General features: G+C 46.2%; 1 protein-coding gene across 2 annotated transcripts in view; it reads right to left on the reverse strand.

Moving 5' to 3' along the window:
- ABCA4 (ATP binding cassette subfamily A member 4) overlaps positions 1-21261 on the reverse strand; it is a 128485-nt gene that overhangs the window by 26467 nt on the left and 80757 nt on the right. For both annotated transcript variants that reach the window (XM_050807257.1, XM_050807247.1), the window contains exons 24-36: positions 20777-20861; positions 17882-18087; positions 17475-17523; positions 12529-12794; positions 11750-11874; positions 11183-11281; positions 10203-10389; positions 5743-5837; positions 4174-4206; positions 2640-2745; positions 2435-2509; positions 2036-2205; positions 379-556 (exon numbers count right to left, since the gene is read on the reverse strand). In XM_050807257.1, the coding sequence (XP_050663214.1) occupies positions 379-556; positions 2036-2205; positions 2435-2509; positions 2640-2745; positions 4174-4206; positions 5743-5837; positions 10203-10389; positions 11183-11281; positions 11750-11874; positions 12529-12794; positions 17475-17523; positions 17882-18087; positions 20777-20861 (1674 nt within the window). The remainder of the gene's footprint in view (positions 1-378; positions 557-2035; positions 2206-2434; positions 2510-2639; positions 2746-4173; positions 4207-5742; positions 5838-10202; positions 10390-11182; positions 11282-11749; positions 11875-12528; positions 12795-17474; positions 17524-17881; positions 18088-20776; positions 20862-21261) is intronic.

The following is a 21261-nucleotide window of genomic DNA, read 5'->3' on the forward strand; positions in this document are numbered from 1 at the left end:
TTGAGAAGGGGATTTGGGGTGAAAGACCCCTTTGTATTACCTTCTCAGAGCCAGACTGATTCCAGGAAGGCCAGGCTCATGCCTGCAGTGCGGCGATTATTTGACAGGTCAGAGGCCCCTTGGTGCAGGACACAGAGAGCCCCCATCCACCAGTTGTTAAGCTGCACCCCACAGCCTTTCCTAGCTTTGGGCTCCTAGTTCTGTGCCTTTCTAAGAAGATGTCAAGGGACAACAGATACACAAGGCCCTTGGCCCAGTGCCTTTCAGCAGCCCTGGCACGGTGAGAACCCCTCCCCACTCGGTCTGGTCCTTCAGAGCACACACAAGCTCCACCTCGGGCCCACGGAGGGGAGGGAGGCGCTATAAACTGACACTTACAATGTCCCAGAGGAAGTTGGTCACCCAGTAGGTGGTGGGGCTCACTCCACTGATAAACTGGAGGTGCTTGGATTTGTTCACCCGCTCCTGGATCAAATAAAGGACAAAGCTGGCTGGGACGAAGGACATGGAGAAAATCACGCAGATGGCAACCACAGCATCCACTGAAGTGGTCAGCCTGCAGCAGGTCCAGAGACACAGGGAGAAGGCGATGAAGAGGAAGGAGCAGAAGGAGGAGAAGATACAAAGTCAGGGTTTGGGAAGGCCTTATGCCTACCCAGGGGTGGCCTCCAGGTTCCCCTTCTCTACCCTGAAGCTGTCACTTCTCTAAACTGTCTTAATCCATATGGACCAAGGTTAAATGGGTATTTGTGGGTTGCCTTTCTGTTTCATGTGAATATTTCTAGACAACATTTCTTTTTATTATATTCTCTAATTATTTTTATGGTATATAGAAATATATGTATATATTAATCTTATGTACTGCAATGCTCTTATTAGCTCTAATAATCTGTCTATAGAGTCTCTTGAATTTTCCATGCTGACAGACATATGGTCTGTGAGATTTATCTTTTGTTAATCATCATCTTGTTAAATCACATTTTCAAGAAGTACGTCATAACACAAGGAAATGTTCATAATGTAAATTTAAGTGAAAAGAGGGCAGGTAAGTTGTACAGGGGCTTGGTTCTATTTATCCTTTCCTCAACCAAATATAAGGCATCTGGCTAAGGGATAAGTTGGGGCTAAAGTCAGCCTGAACTTTATGTACAAGCCATAACCCCTGGCATGGGACAGTGTCCACCTACAGAAAAGAGCACTTTTACTAATTTCCACAAAGGTATCCTATGTGGTAGCCACTGCCCTGATAAAACTACAGATCGTATCATCCATACACGTAGTAAGCTTAGAACAAATGACTGGAAAGAGACACACGAAAGTGTGGCTGAGTGAGAATTAACAGAAGACAGTCTAGGGCCCTAGGGTGTTCAGAGGAAGACACCAAGGAGCCAAGGCCCAAGTTTTAGTGGATGACCCTTGCATGTTCACTGGCACTCAGCATGTGCTAGGATAGTAAAATCAGAACCCCACAACCTTGCAGAAGTTTGCACTAACAAAGGCACTCCTATCAACCCCTCTTCCATGTAGGCCTCAAATAGAGTGAACATAGTACAAAACGCACAAGACCACTGTCTCCACTGGCTGAAACTGTGCAAGAAGAGCCTCAGCGTGAGGGTAGCAAAGCTCTGTCGACATCTCCAAAGTATGCTCTTCTGAGGAAATTCCTGGAATCTAAGATAATTACTCTGAAGGAGCTGAAAGGTTTACTGAACTTTGCCAGTTCCTGGCAGCTGCTTTGCACATAACAAAGATAATAATTGTATAAGCTCCAGCAGAAACTTGCTATCAAGAGCCAAAAGGGAATGGAACCAAATGTAAACTTACTTTCCACATAAATGTGGGGGAGAAAGAATGACCAAGAGGTCTGGCACGCGAGGCGTGAGGCACTTATTTGAAAGTCATATGTTCATATGTGCCTGACTAAACAGCATTACCATCCAAACCAGCACTTCACAGTGGTGAGAATTCTCTTGGGATGTGGAAAGAGTGGAGAAGGTAACAAGAAAGTGGTGAGGCTGGGGCCGTGGTGGCTTACACTGTAATCTCTGAGAGCTGCTCCTTGGTCAGGTTCAGGGGTTGGCTAATGACGGTGATTCCGTACTCCTCGGGGCTCCTGTCCTTGGGCAGGCTGGCCCGTAAGATGGCGTTGTGGGCCACGTTGAGAAAGCTGACCAGGGCATGCCAGCCTTTGTTATTAAACCACACCTAGAGGGTGGAGAGGACATCTGAGACGTTGCACTAACAGCTAGTTAAAGAAGAATCAGTGAAGGAAAGGAAATTTGAGAAGCTGGAAGGGTTTGGTAGCTGGAAGACATTCCTTGCTAGATTTCAGCAGGAGGAGGGAGGGAATTCAATGAAGGTGGGAAAGTACAAATAAAATAACCAGCTCAGGTGAATTTTCAGCTCCAGAGCAGATTACACACAGGTCAAGTACCTTAATGTTGTCTTCAGTTTCTAAATGTTGAAGGAAATCAGGTATTTCTTTAGAGGCCTCTCTAGTGATAGGGCCCTAAAAACCATGTAAACAAACAAACAAGAGGGTTTTTGTTTTTTTTCCTGTTATCGCTCATGAGAGTTTGTAATTCATGGTAATTAAGCAAGTCAAAAATCCTACTCAAATCTCCAGTCTGTTTACATACCCCGCTCACATTCATGATCCGGCCAAGGTCACTTAAAAACCCAACGAGCGCTTCCCCCGTGACGGGGATGACTGGGAGCTTTCCTCCGATGGAAATTCCTCCATACCTGGCGAGGGAATGAGAAATCCTCAGACCAGCGCCACGAACTTCATGCCTACTAGTAGTAGCTCTCTCGGGTTTTGTAGGGAAATGTGGACTTTCAGGGGAATTGCCTGAACCAGCCAGCAACATGGCTCCATTTTACAAACCAACTTTTAACTCTTTTCCCACTGCTGCTGCCTCTAGGAAGGAGTCCAGACCCTCATCCTGGCCTCTGAGGCCATTCTGCATCTTGTCTGTGCCCCTTTCCAACTTCATCCTTCCTCAGCCCTTCCCTGGAGTGGCCTATTCTGGACGTATCGAGTCACTCCAGAGTTCCTCGTGGCCCGTACTGCCTGTGTGTCTCTGCCTTTGCAGGGCTGCTAGCTCCCCTTGGCACCTTTCTCTTTGGGAGCATTCAGACAACTCCAGGTCCTCTTTCACATGTCATCTCCTCCCACCCCAGCCAAGGACTCCTTTTCTGTGCCACCCCTGTGCTTTGAAGCTACTTCTAGCAGCACAGGACCCATCTTCATCCTGTCATCCCTGTCTATTGGGGCTTCTGTGCCGCACCCCTGTTCAGGGAAGCCCTTAGCCTCTCCTGCCTGGACTTGTGCTCTGCTTCTTCACTGGCCCTGGGCTCCATCTCCCGTACTGGCCTGCAAGTCTGAAGCGACTGTGCAGAAACACCAATCTGAGTGCATCACTCCCTGGCCTGAAACCCTTCAAAGGCAGAGCAAAAGCTAAACTCAACAGAACAGAATGAATTAGCTGGTCACACAAAGCAGAGGAGGAGCTCTTTCTCAGGGCCTTGAATCACTGCCTCACTCCTACTTTCTGTCTCAGCTGAGGCCCCACAGGTCCCTCTGGAGAGCAATCCTGAAAGCCAGATTTCATGTGTATGGTCTAGAATCTGCCCAGGAAAGCACATCCACGCCAGCCCCACACCTGTTCTGGAGGTGCAGTTCCTGAGGGAGGCTGGGAGGCAGCAGGCTCCTAGAGTCCCCCTTGATGAGGCTCCAAACCTCTGGAATCATTTCAACCTCCAGGATGCCTCAGGAATGGGGTGGGTCTGGGGCTGGCCCACACTCCCTGAAGCTTAAAAGGAATGGGCCAAGGAGTGTCCTGGGTTTAGGCTACAAGGCTCTCTTGTTGGAGTATTATAAACTGTTATATACTCAGAGGTTTTAGAAGCTTTTTTGGGGTGAGAATGCTCTGAAACGCCTCATCAGGGAATGCCACCCCCACTTATATCCTCCAAGAAGAGACACCACTTAGTGTCTTCTGAGTCTGGGATGTCCCTAGACACATATTCTTCAGGATGTGTCTTGTGACTTCCTGAGCACATACTGAACAGCCCTTCAACATGGCTGTGAGATGTGCCTTTTAAAAGTGTGCGATTATTTCAACAATGAATCAAGCTGAGATTTTAATTCTGATAAAAATAGTTTCTTACCTCTGTTCATTGACCCAGAATTTGCTCTTTAAGCTGAAAGCCAAAACAAAATAATGCAATGAATACCACAAGTGCAGCAGTGCTGTTAACTTTTCCTTCCCAAACATTCATTTTGAAGACTGAAGTCTCAGTCTTCAGGGGCATTTTTGCATTTTCTGATACCCAAGCAATGTGGAAGCCGTCCAGCCCTGGGACATTGCCTGAATACACATGCAGAGAAAGGACCTATGATTTCCACCACTGGCTCTCCAAATTATATCACGCATGCTGGACTTTCTGAGTGGTCCTGTTGTCAGGTCATACGTCAGGTCAGTATGCCCGATCTGGATCCAGAACACATGGCAACGACCATGTCAGTGTGGAATGAAGGCTGCAGCCTCCTGTCTTCCACTCTGCACAAATGAGACTCTAACAACCACCTGCACACCTAGGGGGAGTTCTGACTCACTCCACAGCCCAAAGTTAAGGCACTGACATTCAGTCAATCAAGGGTAAAATGACAAAATGGGAAATGAACAGATGCCAACTCTGGACCCCAGAGCTCAATCCCATGAACTGTCATTGTCATCAACCTTTCAGTACACATGCACAAAACCCAAAATTTCATACTGCAGATTTGCTGCTGAGAACTAAGTTTGGGATGGTTACTGTTTGTTGCATTCTCTTTACTCTGCTTTTATTTTGGGGCTTGGATGGCGTTCTTTATTTTGCTAAGTGCTTTCACCATCTGCAGTGTGTTCTAGTTAATTAAGTCAATTTATCCCTTGTTCAGGGCTCTGGCAGGTGAAGCCACAGAAAGTTCTACTAAAGTTAGACAGGAGGTTTTATCTTAAAGTTCCAGAGTCTGTGCGGACTGGACCACACTTCCTTAGGATCCTCTCTCCTGGCATGGCGTGCCCCTGTCAAGCTGCTTGTTCTGATACGGGCTCTCAAAGCTGTTCCATTCTGGGTGGGGCCGATAAGAACAGCTGGAGAGCCGAGAGAGCTAGATACTTGTTGACAAGTTCATTGGCATCTCAAAGGGCAGTGATAACAGATAATTCACAGTTAGAATATGACAGCTGCAGCTGACCTGGCTCTCCCTGGCCTGTGCTGGATTCAGATACTATCCTGCTGCCTATTTTCCACCCTATCTTTTTCCTTTCTCTTTTTTGCCTCTAACTTTTTTTCTTTTTTTCTTTTTTTCGTCTACCTTTTCCCCTATACTCCTCCACTTCCCTCCAAATTTTTACTCTCTCTTTTAACTAGTTAAAATATGTGGCTACATTTTTGAATAACTTCTATGGTCTTCTGATACAACTTTTAATAATACGTGAGTTAAAATTTAAGACTGCTTGCCCTAAATGTAAAAACAAACAAACAAACAAAAAGAATTAATCTTAAGTTACATTTTACTTGTATGTGCCTCAATTGCTTTTTTATGTTGAATGAGGTGCTTGAATTAGATAAAAAAGAAAAAAATCCACTGCCCTGATCATAGATAAATTGTGAGAGAAAATTTTCTTCTGTCCCTAGTCAATATCTTCTACAGGGAGCCAGGATAAAAAGCATAAAAGGATTTCTTCTTACCTGCTTCTTATAAGAGCAGGATACGTTTTTACCAAGAAGTCGGAGATGTTCCTGTCCGTCAGGTCTTGTAGAATTTCCGTGCTGCGCTGTGTTCTCTGAGGTAATGAGACACCCACATTAATTACCTTGGAACCTGAGGACTTACAAGCAGTTTGTGAAACTGCTTGTTCTCCTCCAAAAATTGTTTATGGATTCAGCTGCTGTGAAAATACTAAATAAGTACTGGCACCTCCCTAGTTCTCACTTCAACGATGTGTAACTCATCTTTGATGCCTCTTTTTTTCTCCAATCCAAGACAGGATGGCATCACTCCAAAATAAATCTCCAATCCATCTGCGTTTCTCCAGCTCCAATACTGCCACCCTACCCAAGCCACCACCTAGACCACTAGAGAAACTTCCACACTGGTCTGCCTGATTCTGTCCTTTGTCTGCCAACTTCCGTTTTCCACCCAGCAGCCAGCTTGAGCTATAAAAATATAAACCCGAGCACCTCAGTCACCTTGCTTACTTATCCACTCCCATAAACCCTAGGATCAAATCTCGACTCACTACCAAGTCCCATGTGGCCGACGTGTGTGGCCCTGCCCCTCTCTGAGCTCACCTGCCGCACTCCCCTCCCTGTCTCTCAGCGAGCACCTCCCTCTCCCGGCACAGCTTTGTGCTTGGCTGTTCACTCTGCCTGGGAACTCTACCTGACCCTCTCATGGCTTACTCAGTCCAAATTCTATTCCTCGGAGAAATGTTCCTGTTTCCAGTCACTCTATATTGTCACAGACTGTTGTGTTATCTTTATAGCTCTCATCTCCATCTGAGAATTTCCTCCTGGTGGATCTGTTTATGTATGGTATCTGTCATCCCCCGCACGATATCATTTTGGTGAGAGCAGGGACTTTGCCTGATTTGTGAGCTGTTGTGTCCCCAGCACCCAGAATAGTGCGTGGCATACAGTTGACACAGTCGATTTGTGACATTAATGAAAGAATTTGAATAGTGCCTTACAAATTACCAATCACTTTCAAAATACATCTAGGACTGGAAGCTAGTACATCGAAAGATTTTGGAAAATTCAAAGGTGCATGGGTTTGTCCACCAGGTGGCAATATTACTGCAAATCTGGGAACACATTGCACTTAGTTTCTCTTATTAGCCAACTTCACAGGTCAGTCATGACCCTGGGTAAAAGCATTCACTCTGTCAAGGGTGCTGCCCAGAAGTAGTTGAGGGGATTTTGGTGGCATTACACGGCCATTATTACGCACCATTCTTTCCTTTTTATACACTTTCTGTCTCCTCCCCTGTTTTCCCATTTGACTTGCCTCTTCTTTAATTCACTCTTTTCACCTTGTTTCTTTCTCTCCTGCCAGGAGGAGAGTTGGCATACCGAACGCTCCCTGTGTGTTGGGCACTATGTTAAATGCCCTGTATACATGATCTCACTTCATCCTGACACCCTTTGAGAGAAGAATTTTTAACTTAATTTACAGACAGAGAAACAGAGGTTCAGAACAGTTAGCCGACTTGCACTGACTGGGCTGCAAACTTGCAGGTGGGTGGCCCAGGGCCTAGGAGCTAAGTCTGCCTCTGTCTCCTCCCTGCTCTTTTCACTCAGTCACCTGCTTCTCAAGCTGAAAATGGCACTTAGAAGACCTGCCAAGCTCCCCTGGTGGAATCCAGGTTGGAACAATTGCTACTGGCTGGGATAGCTTACGATAAATTGTTTTATTAAAATTCTGCCTAATAAAATATTTGTGTAACCCTATTTCCACATATTCTAGAAGTCAGGGACAGAGTGCTTCACCTCAGGACCCACCACATTCAAAGAATGTTAGAGCAGGGAGGGTCCCTGGAGACCATATTGCCCCACTTCCCAGATGAGAACAACTGATTGCCTCTGAATCAGGCCCACACCCTCTGGACTTATTCCGGGCTGAATAAGGACTGTGTTTGAGTGGCTAGGGTGACAGATGTGAATAAGAGTGTGGGTTTGTGAGTGTGTGTGTGAGAAAGAGAGAGAGAGAAAGATTGAGAGAGAATGAAAGATAGAGTGAGAGAGAGATTGAGAGAGAAAAAGAGAGAGTGAGAGAGACAGAGAAGGAAAGAGAGAAAGAGTGACAGAGAGAGAAAGAGAGAGAGAGAGAGCGCGTGCTGCTCCTGTGCATATTCGTGGCATTCAGTTTTGTTCCAAGGGAAGGCATGTATAATAGTGAGGGAATGCAGAAGTGAAAGAAAATTGCAGCAGGAACTTTGGCTTGCCTTTTTCCAGAACTTTGGCTGTAACATTTTGTCCAGGGACCAAGGACCAACACTACTGAAAATAAGTTTCTAAGCTGCACGGACAGCGTGGAAGTAAGGATTCGTTTAGGAAATGAAACACCGTGTAGGTAGGCTTGGCCTCCCCTCCCTCGCCCTGGCCAAGAGCTCAGGGTACAATATGACAGCCTTGATGTCCTGAGGCTGGAGGGTTTTGAGTGGAGGCAGCCACAGGGGCCCTGAGCACTGACAACAAAGCAAACAAGCAAAGCTTCCTCTTGGGGCACAGAGGACTGAGACAAGCTCCTTGGGTCCTTCGTTTGGAATCCCTATGATGCAGCAAATGAGCTGTGATTCAAAGAGAGAATATATTGCTTAAGAAATATAAAGATACATGCTTTAGAATATAAAAAGAGCAGGGATTGGGTGTTCTTGGTATAACACCATTTATAAGCCAGATTGTGATAGGTGCGGTGGCAAAATCTAGTTGCTCCCATTATTTGCTCCTCCCTGCTGCCTTAGCCACAGGCTTTTTTCTTGGGTCTGTAAGTGGAAGTGCTATGTGGGAGCTTCAGAAAACCTTCCCTAAACATAGCACATGTGCACACTCTGCCCTCTGTTTTGCTTCATCCTTCTTCCATTCCGCTGCCTAGAAGACAGCTCCTGCCACATTGGCTGATGGGGCTGAGGCCGTTTAGTGTGGAGGAGAAACAGAATAGAACATCATGCACCACCCATGTAGACTTTTAGATGAGTGAGGAACAAGTTGTGTCTTGTTTTATCCACTGTTAGTTTAGGGTTGTCATCACTTAAGTTGAATCTAATTCTAAATAATTCCTTGCCCATATGATTTCATTAAATCCTCATAATAATATTATGAAATAAGCAGTTATTCCCAATTCACAGGTGATAAAACTAAGGTTCAGAGAGGTCAAGTAGCCCACCCAGGGCTCTCCGTGTCCCATACCTGTGCTGTCCCACCACACTCACAGCCTCTTTGGGAACTGTTTATTCATTGACAAATCACTGGACAGGGCTGTCTAAGGCCCAGCCCTGGCAAGTCAACTGGGAAGCCCATTATCAACCAGGGACACAGCCTTCTTCAATGTCTCTAAATCCCCCAGGAGATGCTCACTGTAATCTGTTCTGGACTTTAGAACTCCCAGGACAGGGTGCTGCTCAGAGCCAAGATCACTAATGTCCCTGCAAAAGACGGACGCTGGTTGCACATGTATTTGTGTACATACCTGCAGATGTTAGAGACACAGCATATGGAGAGCTTCTTAATTAAGACTGTTAATAAGTGTGTAAATACATTTGCATTTGAATGTACGTCATAGCATTGCTTATAATGGTGAAAACTAAAAAACCTAAGTGGCCAATAATGGGAGATCAGTTTAGGCCAGGTGCGGTGGCTCACGCTTGTAATCCTAGCACTCTGGGAGGCAGAGGCGGGCAGATCACTTGAAGCCAGGAGTTCAAGACCAGCCTGGCCAACATGGTAAAACCCTGTCTCTACTAAAACTACCAAAAAAATTAGCCAGGCATGATGGTGCATGCTTGTAATCCCAGCTACTCGGGGGGCTGAGGCATGAGAATTGAACCTGGGAGGCAGAGGTTGCAGTGAGCCGAGATTGCACCACTGCACTCCAACCTGGGTGACAGAGTGAGACTCTGTTTCCAAAAAAAAAAGGAAATTCGAACAACGGGATGATATACAGATATTAAAAATGATGCAGATTCTATTTATTGACATGGATGCATGTTCATAGTAAGTTATGCAGTAAATCAGATTTCAAGACAATATTTTGAATACAATTTGTTTGGGTGGCTGCAAACCAAACATTATTGGTGATTATATCCAAGTGATGATTTTTTTCCTTCCGACTTATCTGTGTTTTCTAATTTTTATATAATGAGCAGATATGACTTGTATAATTTTTGTAGTGCTTAAACACATTTTTCTCCTAGATGGAATAGGAAGTATCTGGTGGAAAATGAAGCTTTTGGTGAGTGGCTTCCTCCAGTTGGCAGCCACAGTGCCCTGCGGGGAACCCCTCCCAGAGGGCGCAGGGAGTTTGGTTTAGTCCCCTACTCAACTGCCAGTTTGAAATGTTAGTTTGCGAGAGACTCAGGAGATACCAGGGACTCCTCCTAGTCCCCATGTGGCAGGCAGACCTGGGGCCCTGTTGTTTGGGGGTCAGGTACCTGGGGGGGCGGGAGGCCCCCGGCGCCCTCGGGGCACTCTGGCAGCATGGTGAGCTTCTCCCTGGTGCTGCACCTGCAGGACGGCGAAGGGTTGGCCTCTGTCCATTTCTGCTTCTGGAACAGCTGGGTGATGTTTGGGGACACAGAAGGAGTCTTCCAGGGTGTTGAATTGCCACAAGGGTACTCCCTCATGGAAGACAAGAAAATATTCCACAATCAGCCCCAAAGTTGATGACGAATCCCTAGGCATAAGAAATAGTGCCCAACCCTTTCCTCCTCCTCTTTAGACCCAGGTCCTTTCTTATTCTCTTGGAGGCTGGTTTCTGCTCAAGCAATATCAAAACTAGGGTTTTGTTGACTGACTAGGTGTGGGGCTGGGGAATAAACATCTCTAGCTTGTGGACCATTCATCTCCCTTTTTTCTCCTAACAGCTCTAGCTGTTGAGAGACACAGCAACCAAAAGAGGAATTTGAAATTAGTCTATTTTCGTCCTTATTGACAGTTTTGAAAAAGACTGAGTGAGAAAAGTTAAAACTATATTGAACTTTTAGGATTCCTGGTGGATGTCAACGGCCCTCGCTAACTCCCTTCTCCAGACTCATAACAATCACGGGGTACTGGCCACTATGTCACTCATGCCATTCAAGGCCCAATTACGCAATAGCATAACCCCATTTCCCTCCCTCCCCTCTCAGAAGCCTTTCAAATAAGTTATGGGGAATCATCTGTCAACTCAACATAGAACTTCTACGCTGAGAAATATAGAGCTGTCCAGTGATGCGGGGGCTTCCTAGGAGGCAGTGAATGCCCCGCACACAAGTATGGAAGGAGAGGTGGGGGGGTTGCTGGTCAGAGATATGGAAGTGACCAGAGGAGCAGGATTGAGTGGGGTCTCCCCAATGCCTGCCATCCTGAACCCCACCGTCGGGTCCTCCCAGGGGAGCTAGTCTTGTTAGGACAGGGGCGCGTAGGGACTTACGGAAGCCACCCTTCCTTCAGGCAGCGGTTGCCAAAGCCTGGCTTATTCAGGAGGACGTCTGCAAGTACCGTGAGCTGCTCACTGCCCGGCTCATCCATGCTAGATAGAGTGAGACATGTGACTGGGACAGAGCAGACATGTGCCAACAACATGCAACTCAGAGCCTTTACTGGATAGCTGCTGTGTGCCAGGTATGTATTGGAGGCACTGAATGCTGCCTTGGGATGGCGCTAGCTCTCCTGGGAGTGCCGTACGCTGCCCAAACACTCGCAGTGGTCTGATGGCACGTCACTTGTGCCTCAAAAAGATGGCGCTTCAACCCACTCACCCAAGCTTTGCATTCCTTTCCCCGCTCGTCCTTCCCAAGCAGTCCTGCCTGCCTGTCCACTGGGATCACCTTTCTAAGCAGTGGCAGATACATTAAGTTCCTTTCTGCAGGGAGCCCCAAGACCCCTCCCTCATTGGTGAAGGTCCCAGTGAAGTGGGAAGGTCAGGGCCCTTTCAAGCAGTGTGTGACCCAGGCGCCCCAAACCCACGGAGGAGAATGGTGACTCCGAGTCTGCGCACCTGAAGAAGGTGTACTGCTGCCCGTACATCCAGGGGTGAAGGGTCAAGGCAGGGTATTCACCAAAAGGAGGGATAATGATAGAAAGCATCAGAGCCAAAAACACAAAAGTGGCTGGGAGCACGATCTGTGGGAGAATAGACATGGAATAAACATGACTGTGGCATGGAGACGTCAGGCGCTTGTGCACACACATCTTCATTCTTTTAAACATTTATCTTGCAGCCTCCTAATCAGCCCCTGGTGGAGAGGGTTGGGCTTCTGGGAGAACATAATAGGCAGGGTGCGCAAAGCTAAGATGTGCAGAAGAAAATAGAATGTTCTGGTGGCCACTGAAGAATCTGAATGAGCCCAGTGTTCAGCCAGACGTCGAAGGGCAGTTCAAAGAGTGAGTCATATGACTCGCTGTTCTTTGAACCAGAGCTTCTTTTTCTAAATTAAAAAAACATTAAAAGAAAAAAGAAGACAATGACTTTGATATGTAGGGTCACTGCAACAATGAATGAAAACATGACTTTACCCCTCACTGTAAAAATAAAAACAATATTAACATTTTCACTATTACTCTATTTCTTTGCTAAGGGAGGTCCAACTTACAAAGAAGATTCATGTTACCAAGAATCAAAATAAGGGTTTGGAAAGCGGGAAACAAAGCCGGCAGAATCTAAAGAGGGTGCTCCTCGCTGAATTAGAACCCATGTGTGCAGGAACACGCAGGAGAGGAGGGGAAGGCTGGGAGGGGAGCCACTGAGCTCAGCTAAACACTGACCGACAACAGTACCTGTGCCAGGAAGTCCTTGTGACTGCGGATGGTGTGTTGGAATCGCTTGACCAGCAGCGCCTGCACGTGCTGGAGGACCAGCTGTGCCCCTGTGTTGAGCTGTGGGCCTGGGCACTCTGGCTCTGGGGGAGGCTGGCCCTCTGGGTGAGCAGCTGGAGCCCCAGGGGAGCAGACATTGGAGTCCTGGGGTGTCTGTCCGGCCTTCTCTCTGGGACCCAAGCAGGGGTGTTGGGGGTTGATGTTTTCTCTTTTCTGCTGAGCGCCGCCTGTTTTGGGAGATTGAATTAATAATTTGGAAGATGCCTGTGAGGTCTGGATCTCTAATGCCATTTTTTTTTTCCTTACAGCATTGGTTTTTCTCTTCATTTAAGTCAGCAATGAAATACCAGGCTGGTAGCTTAATCATCTTTATAAAAGTCTACTTTCCAGTGTAAATTACTTATACAGAGAAATTATATAGATTCACCTGAAATTGCCTTAAAATTCTCTATGAACATTAAAGAGAACGAAATAGCTCTAAAAGCATTGACATGGAGAGGTTTAAAATATGTAACTTAGTTAATTAAAAAAAAACTGGCTGGGCACGGTGGCTCATACCTGTAATCCCAGCACTTCGGGACCTGAGGCGGGTGCATCATTTGAGGTCAGGAGTTCGAGACCAGCTTGACCTACATAGTGAAACCCCCTCTCTACAAAAATACAAAAATTAGCCAGGCATGGTGGCAGGCACCTGTAATCCCAGCTACTCAGGAGGCTGAGGCAGGAGAATCACTTGAACCCAGGAGGCAGAGGTTACACAAGCCGAGACTGCACCACTGCACTCCAGCCTGGGTAACAGAGCAAGACTCCCTCTCAAACAGCACAGCACAAAACAAAACAAACACACAAAAAAACTAAGGTGCAGGTCAATATGTGTAATACATTCACATTTATGTTTAAAATTCATGTATCGTACACAAACAAAAACTGACATCTTATGTACACACACACACATAACTGTAAAACTCTAAAAGAATGCCCGCCGACTGTCAGCAGAAGCTGGGGAGGAGAATTGGATAGAAAGGGGGGAGGAAGTGAGAAGTGAGACTTTAGCCTTTTGTGTATTATATGAAGTTTTAAACAACAAAATACATTCAACTATTACCTGTGCACTTAAACAAATGAAAAATCAGAGTCAATGTGGTTCTTTCTGAATTCTTAGAGAATACTGAGAAGTGGTAGAAAAATTAATGAACTAAGAGTTCGGGGACTGAGGTTTGAATATGAATTCTTACAAGATACATAAATTTGGGGAAGTGACTCAATCTGCCTAAATCTTAGTTTTCTCAGACTCCTCATCTGTAAAATGAAAGTGAGGTTAGGCATGGTGGCTCATGCCTGTAATCCCAGCACTTTGGGAGGCCAAGCTGGGAGGATTGCTTGAGCCCAGGAGTTTCAGATCAGCCTGTACAACATAGGGAGACCCTGTCTCCACAAACAATTAAAATAGGAATTAGCCAGGCACGGTGGTGTGGGCCTGTAGTCCCAGCTACTTGGGAGGTGGAGGTGGGAGGACCCCTTGGCCCAGGAGGTCAAGGCTGCAGTGAGCTATGATCGGGCCACTGTACTCCAGCCTGGGTGACAGAGCGAAACAATATCTCAAAAAAAAAAAAAAAAAAAAAAAAAAAAAAAGGAACATTTCACAGGATTGTTTTGAAAATTAAATGAGATAACACATGGGAGCATGCTCTAGAAACCATTGCAAATTGTCGGTTATGTTGAAGCTATAGTTTATAGTCACTGATTAATGCTCATTTGCCAAACAACTATTGCTGGACACAGAGAGCCTAGAGGACTGTTCGTTGGTCCCTAGCTGCTTTCTTAACCCTCCTCAAGCCCCCCAGGACAAGGACAGTTGTAAAGGGAATTGGGTCAGCTCAGTCATCCTTTCAACTACATTTACCTATGATGTGCCAGGCCTGGGAATGCGAAGGCCGGGTGGCAGCCCCAGCCCTGGTACCTGCAATCAGAGGGGCGAAGTTCTGCCGGTTCTCGGTGCCAGAGCCCCAGTTCTGCCGGCTCCTTCTCCTGATCTGGGCTCAGATTTGATGTCTGCTATGGCTGGCCCTCCCTCTGGGAGGATCCCTGCTGCCCCTCCTTTTTGCTAGCTGATATCATCTCAAACCTCTGAGCTTTGATCTCTCCCTGAAGGCTCCATCCTGACTGGAGCCCACTGACATGGCCAGAGCTAAGGGTTCCAGGCCTATTCAGAATCGCCAGTTTGTCCCTGGTTATCTGCTGCTTTCTAGTTACTGACTGTGAGCCACCCCTTCAGAGGAGGCATTGACCCTTGTTGGAGGCTGCACAAATGTTTCTGATGATTAGGCATAATTGAAACCTGTCAGTAACAATATGAACCTGTGATCAATTAAGCAGCTGACCAATCGTTACCTCCTGCGCCTTGCTCTTGTTACCCAGTAAATAACGACGGGCTGCAGAAGCTTAGGGGGTTGCCTTTACTCACTAGAAGCAGGAAGACCTTTTCTTCTTCTCTTCTTCCTGATGCTAGCCTTTCCTTAAAAGAGTTACTTTGGTTTTTTGTTATCATTTCTATGTTCATTCCTTCGTTCAGTCTTGTATGATGTTCTCAGGCAGTAACAGTAGTAACTGCTGTAATGACGGTCTCAAGTAGTAACCGTGGCAGTCAGCCACAGACCCTGTCCATGCCACGCAATGTGTGACCCCAATGCACAGCTACAGGTTCCTTTAAACTCTGGAGACAAGGTCAGAAAGTGACATCCTCTAAGACTGAGTTAATTCAAAATAAATGTACTTAGCCCTTTGAAGAGTGGCTGAGAGTGTGGCATTGAGCATCCCAGATTTGAGAGCCAAGACCAGAGAGTGAGACCCAGCGGCCTGGGTGACTTTAGGCAAACCCTCCAACCTGTGAGCTCAGTTCCCCCAGAGGCAGCAGACCCCTGCCCTACCCGCTTCATGAGATTACAGTGATAATCAGATAAGACAGTGGATGTTAAGTGCTTTGAGGTAAAAGATGGTTTGTAAACCTTGAGTCTAGAGTTGCTAATTTTTAATCAGCGATCGTATACTGTTTTATAACTTGGCAAGCATCAACTCATTTAATCCTCTCAACAATGCTACAAGTAGATGCTATTATTATCTCCATTTTGCAGATGGGGAAACACGTACAAAGAGGCTAAGTACTTACCCAAAGCCAGTAAGTTTGCAAATTATGAAGTTCAGGTTTGATGTTTGGTCGGCCTCACTCCAGAAGCTACACTCTTACCCACTCCCCTTGACTGTATCTTTGGAATATCCTGTTCTACGCTTATGCTGACTAAACAGTCCTCTGATGTGTAATTTATTCTGAGAGGGCCTATTTATCAAGATGGAATATTCGGCACAGGTACAAGGCCCTAACTCTTGAATCCAGCAAAGCTTCTGATATAAATTAGCATATTTTCATTCTGGTCTTGGTTAATATAAGTCTTTGACTTTGGGTGAGCTGAGATTATTCAACTTCTGTGTCAGCAGAGCTTGAAAGAAACTTGGGCTATGTGGTGAACTGCTCCTGCCTCCTGGAGAGAACTGCTTCCTGCTCCACCCCCACTCTGCCAGGATGACTACATCTTTTGGCCACCACGTGACGTACTGGGATGGGCTGAAGCCTATCTGGGCTGGTATATGTGTCCATTGGTAGTTCTAGGCATAGTAGATAGATATTTGGGATCACTTATGAAGAAAGATGAAAACCAAGTTATCTTAAGAGCTGATTCCAGAATCCCCATAAAGAGGAAACACTCCAACAGGAAAACATTGAAATATGCCACACTGAGAAGAAGGAGGTAACTCACGGTTTAGGAGGTGTTAGGAACCCAGGGGCAGCAAAGGAAAATCGCTGCAAAGCTTTGCCTGCACCAGGGGAGGATTTTACAGTGTGGATGGACGCCTCGTGTTCTATCAGGAGTAGTTTCTGTTTGTGTGGCAGGTAACCCCGTCACATGTCTATCTCCCCACCCTCCACTCTCTACCGTAAACTCTGCTACACTCACAGATGCTTTGTGTGGCTGTGGGTTTGTTAAAAGTTTATGGAAGGAGCTAGTTGGTGCCCAGGCTGACACATGTAGAAGGGAGACTTCTAGAATCCACAGGAATTTTGGTCCCCATGTTTTCAAAGCCCATAGACCACTAAATAAGGGTTCAAAATGATTTTATGTTGATCTCAAAGGGGCCAGGAGACTGCCATCTGAGTTGTGTTTAATAAACGCTAAGGACTCTGCCAGCTGTCACTCATGCAGACAGGGATGGATCAGAGGCCTGCTGGAGATGACAGGAGGAGATGAGGACGATGATGTGGCAGGAACAAGGGACTGGGGACCCAGCATGAGAAGCTGAGGGACGGAGCTACCAAGCTGACCTCCATAAGAATCCTCATTCATCCAAAGTGTCCCCACCCAGACCTAACTCAGTCTGTTATTCCTCTGTCACTCAAAGCCATCTAGGATGCAAAGTGCCTACTACTGGGGAGTCAGATACTATGGAGGAATATTTGCCTTCTTTGTTGTTTCATAACTTTTTCCTTAGACTTTTTTTTTTTTTTTTTTTGAGACGGATTTTGCTCTTGTCACCCAGGCTACAGTGTAGTGGCACAATCTCTGCTCACTGCAACCTCTGCCTCCCAGGTTCAAGCGATTCTCCTGTCTCAGCCTACTGAGTAGCTGGGATTACAGGTGCGCGCCACCATGCCCAGCTAACTTTTGTATTTTTAGTAGAAACGGGGTTTCACCATGTGGCCAGGCTGGTCTCGAACTCAGGTGATCCATCTGCATCAGCCTCTCAATTTGCTGGGATTACAGGCATGAGCCACCGCACCCAGCCCCTTAGACTTTCAAGATAGAACTTGGGAGGGGGGAGAGGAAGGGGACAAGCCACAGTCTCCAGCACCATACCCGTAAACAGAGGTCCTGAATCAGAATCCTCCGTGACCTTCAGAAAAATCTGTCAAGAAGAAAAAAAGAGAGAATTTTATTTAGTCATTCCTACTCTCAGAAAAATCTAACCCAAGCTCCGTTTTGTTTGGTATTGCTTCATAATGGGAAGAAAACCCATTATGACTCTTTATCTAAGAACATCGTCTTCTATAAATGCAAAAACGTAAGCACACAGTAACCACAACTACATAAAATATGTATGCATACAGAGAAGTGGGAAGTATGCCAAAAATAAAGATAGTTGCTATGCTTGGGTGAGGAATGATGGCTTTTTGCTTTTACACAACTTTGCTCTAACGTTAGACTTTTTCAAGGAACCACCACTTCTGGCACTTGACAGAAACCAGCTGGAATCTCTACTTTACCTCTTCCAGGGGAGTGTCAGAAATTCCAAAACTGCTGAGACCAAGGTCAGCCAGCGTTTCCTCCAGCTCTCTGAAAAGGCTAGCATATGCTCTGTGCTTGAAATTCTTATTTGGAAGAAGGAAGATAAGTTCTTGACCAATGCACTCCACCAGCTTTGCCTCTGGAACATGGTGGAGAACTACATCCATCAGCTCATTTACATCCCCTAGGACAAGAAAAAAGACTGATGCCAGCTCTGTTTTCCAGAACCTGGAAGATGGTGAGGTTACCCAGGTTTCCTACTCCTCTCCACCTCCCCTTTGAGGAAGAGGCATTTTGTATCTCAGCAGTGACTCTTTCAGAGGACTGATGCTCCATCAAGTCTGTTTTTAGCTTAGTTGGCCCTGAGATCACCATTGACAGGCAGAGGGAAATGGAAGCAGAGTCCTCCCCACTAGCCAGCTGTGCAACCTGGGGGCGAGGCGGGGGGTGCAGTCATGCAACTTTCCTGTGCCAGTTCCTCCTCTGTTCAACCAAACGTTCTGTCCCCTCAAGCTATGTTACATTGGGTGGGTCACACTCGAGTTTCCTCATCTGTGAAAAGGGGAAAATAATGGTATCCACTTCATTGTTGTTTTTGAGGACCGGATGAGTTAAACTGCACAAAGCAGTTAGAGAAACACCTGGCACCTAGGTGAGTGCTGGCTGCTATTGTTGTCATTTACATCATCTCGGTAAGAAATCTCTTAGTTATGGTTGTCTTTCATTCTCATTCACTGAAAACTTGAGGGCTAAGTCAAAGTCGTTTTCATTTTTCTGGTCTGTCCTCAGCTATGGGGGACTTGCCCAAGACACAAACCTGGAACCGGTGACCAAGCTGAGTGAGAAGCGCCTTCCCTAAATCACACACCCGTGCCTGCTCTAACTTCTCAGAAGACTGCACAGTTTCTCTTGGGATTGCACCTGCCTCCACAAACAAAACTGAATCCTCAGCTCACAGGAAATGCAGAGGGGGGTTGAGAAGCCATGGGGAGAAGCTGGGGGAGGGGGTAGGATATGGGGTGCATATCATGGACTGTGAACAAGTGTCAGGTATCAACTGTTTATCTGACACATGTATGCATTCAGAATTGAATTTTGTGTACAAGTGTGTATTACCTTAAAATTAAAAATCTAACTGTAAAAACCTCACTTGCATACACTTGAAGAGAGAGTTCTCTCACACATTGTCTTGAGAGGCAGGTCAAAGGGAGAGGGATTCCAGGACTCAAAACACAACTCTCAGAAAGCAGCTCTCAGACTTGAGGACACCCAGTAGGTTCTTTTCTTTTATTGTGGTTTAAAAAATGATCCATATGAAGGGATTTCATGGCTTTCAACCAAAATCCTTCTGCCTAGCTGGATTGGAAGTCTTGCTTTATGTCAAATCTGCAAGTTGGACTTGATTGTCTTTAGCTCTGGGGTGACTTCATACGGAGGCTGGAGAGTCCTTTACGTTACGGAAGCAGCTCTGCCCTAATCGCTCTCCAGGGGTCATGTTCATTGTTCTCTTAGGAAGGAAATTGAACCCAAAGTTGCTGGATTCCCAGGAATTGTGTCTTAGGCATGTGTCAGCCTTTCCAGAAGTAGCTCTGTAGGTCAGCAGGGCTTTGGGCATCTGGGAGGGAGGTCCGTGAGTGTGTGTGTGGTGTGTGGGTGTGTTTGAGTGAAAAGACTTTCAAGGAGCTAACTGAGGATTAAATGATTTTCCCTGTCTTATTTGAGGCCTAACTATGGACTGCATTTCCCACCATTCACGGCATCCCGATTCTATACAAAGAAAATCTTCATTTAGAAATAAAGTAATTGAAAAAAAAAAAAAGAATCATTCAGCCACTCAGGCCTTGTTTCCAAGCCAGTTTTGGCAAATCACAGTAACTTAACATATTAGTATTAATTTAAAACAAATATAAACTTCTTGACCAAGATTCAGAGAGTGGGGCGATAGATAACCACAGGAAGGCAGGCTAGGAGGAAGACCCGGAAGTGTCATCCTAAAAAGATGTTTTCTGTTCCTCACAGGGTCTCTCAGTGTAAAGAGAGGGCAGGTGCATGAACCGTGACGACGGCTCTCCGGGCATGTTCCCCCCAGTTGTAATGATCGGACGACACAAATATTGTCCGGTTCTCTTGCTTCACCAGACTTCAGTCAGTAAATTCTTAACATTTAGAAAAAGTTTGTGCTAAATAGAAAAATTTGCTTTTTCTTTGATAAGCAGATACTTTCCCCATTCATTAACTTGTATCAGTACATAAGTTTAGTTTTGCTCCTGTGTGGGAATCTGCTTCTCACATGTTCTCTCACATAGAGAGGGGATAGCCTCTCTACTGCAGCTCCCTGGAGATGGGGGCACCCCTGAGAGCTTCAGTGCATCCTAATTAAAGGGAGACTCACTGGGAAGTTGGGAAGCTGAGGGGAGAATCAGGAGTGTAATAGGAGTGTATGCTATTTCCAGACTTGCCATCCACACATGCAATCTGACTCCACAAGTTCACTGGAAGAGCCGTGCATCACCATGCTTCCACTAGAGGGCGCCATGTCACACATGTAAAAGCAGCTCTCCCCAGACTAAGGAATGTGGCCTGGAGCCAGGGCAGGGAGACCCCAGGAATGAAGGCTTACTAAGGGTAAGAGCAGAGTGTATTCCTAATTAAAGGGAGAGGGCCCTTAGGGGCATGACTTTTAAAATCCCTTTGGGAATGAAGGAAGGTGGACGAGGAGAAAGAAGCTCAAAGCGAAAGAACAACTGCGTGACCTTGAGAAGTACACAGTGTTCTCTTTGCTCCCATTAAAATGCATCACAACAGGACACACCCAGCAATAGTGGGAGATGGCTGCCAGACAGGAACCCAAGTATGGCCCGTCCAGTCCTTACCATCCAGGACTTGTCCTGGAGTTAGGTCATCGACGTGGGCTGGACAAGTGGTGGAGAAACTCTTAGATGCGCAGCTGCAGGTCCCCTGCAACAGACAGATGGACGGGATGACTGACAAGATACACATCCCTTCAGTGACAGCCTCTCCCTGATGCTGGCTGCTGTCACTGCCTGCTTTATTTATTTCTCACTGCCAAGTGTAGTCAACACATTTTTTTCTTCACTGTTTAATCTGTTAATTCATCTGAGTATTCTGAGGGTGTAGTCGCTTGATTTTATCCTAGAGTGTGTGAGTCACGCACAGAGAGCAGCAGAACCTCCAAGGGTCCCTTTGGCTTGTCTTCAATTATGTGGCAGCTGTAGGTTCTGCCTGTGGGAGACATTCTGCGCTTCCCTCGCTGTGGATGGAAACAGGAAACCCCAGCAGCAGCCAGACACTTAAACCAGAGGCATAAATAATGTTGCCATGTCATATTCGTGACCAT

The sequence above is a fragment of the Macaca thibetana genome, chromosome 1 (assembly GCF_024542745.1).
Source record: "Macaca thibetana thibetana isolate TM-01 chromosome 1, ASM2454274v1, whole genome shotgun sequence".
Taxonomy (NCBI): domain Eukaryota; kingdom Metazoa; phylum Chordata; class Mammalia; order Primates; family Cercopithecidae; genus Macaca; species Macaca thibetana.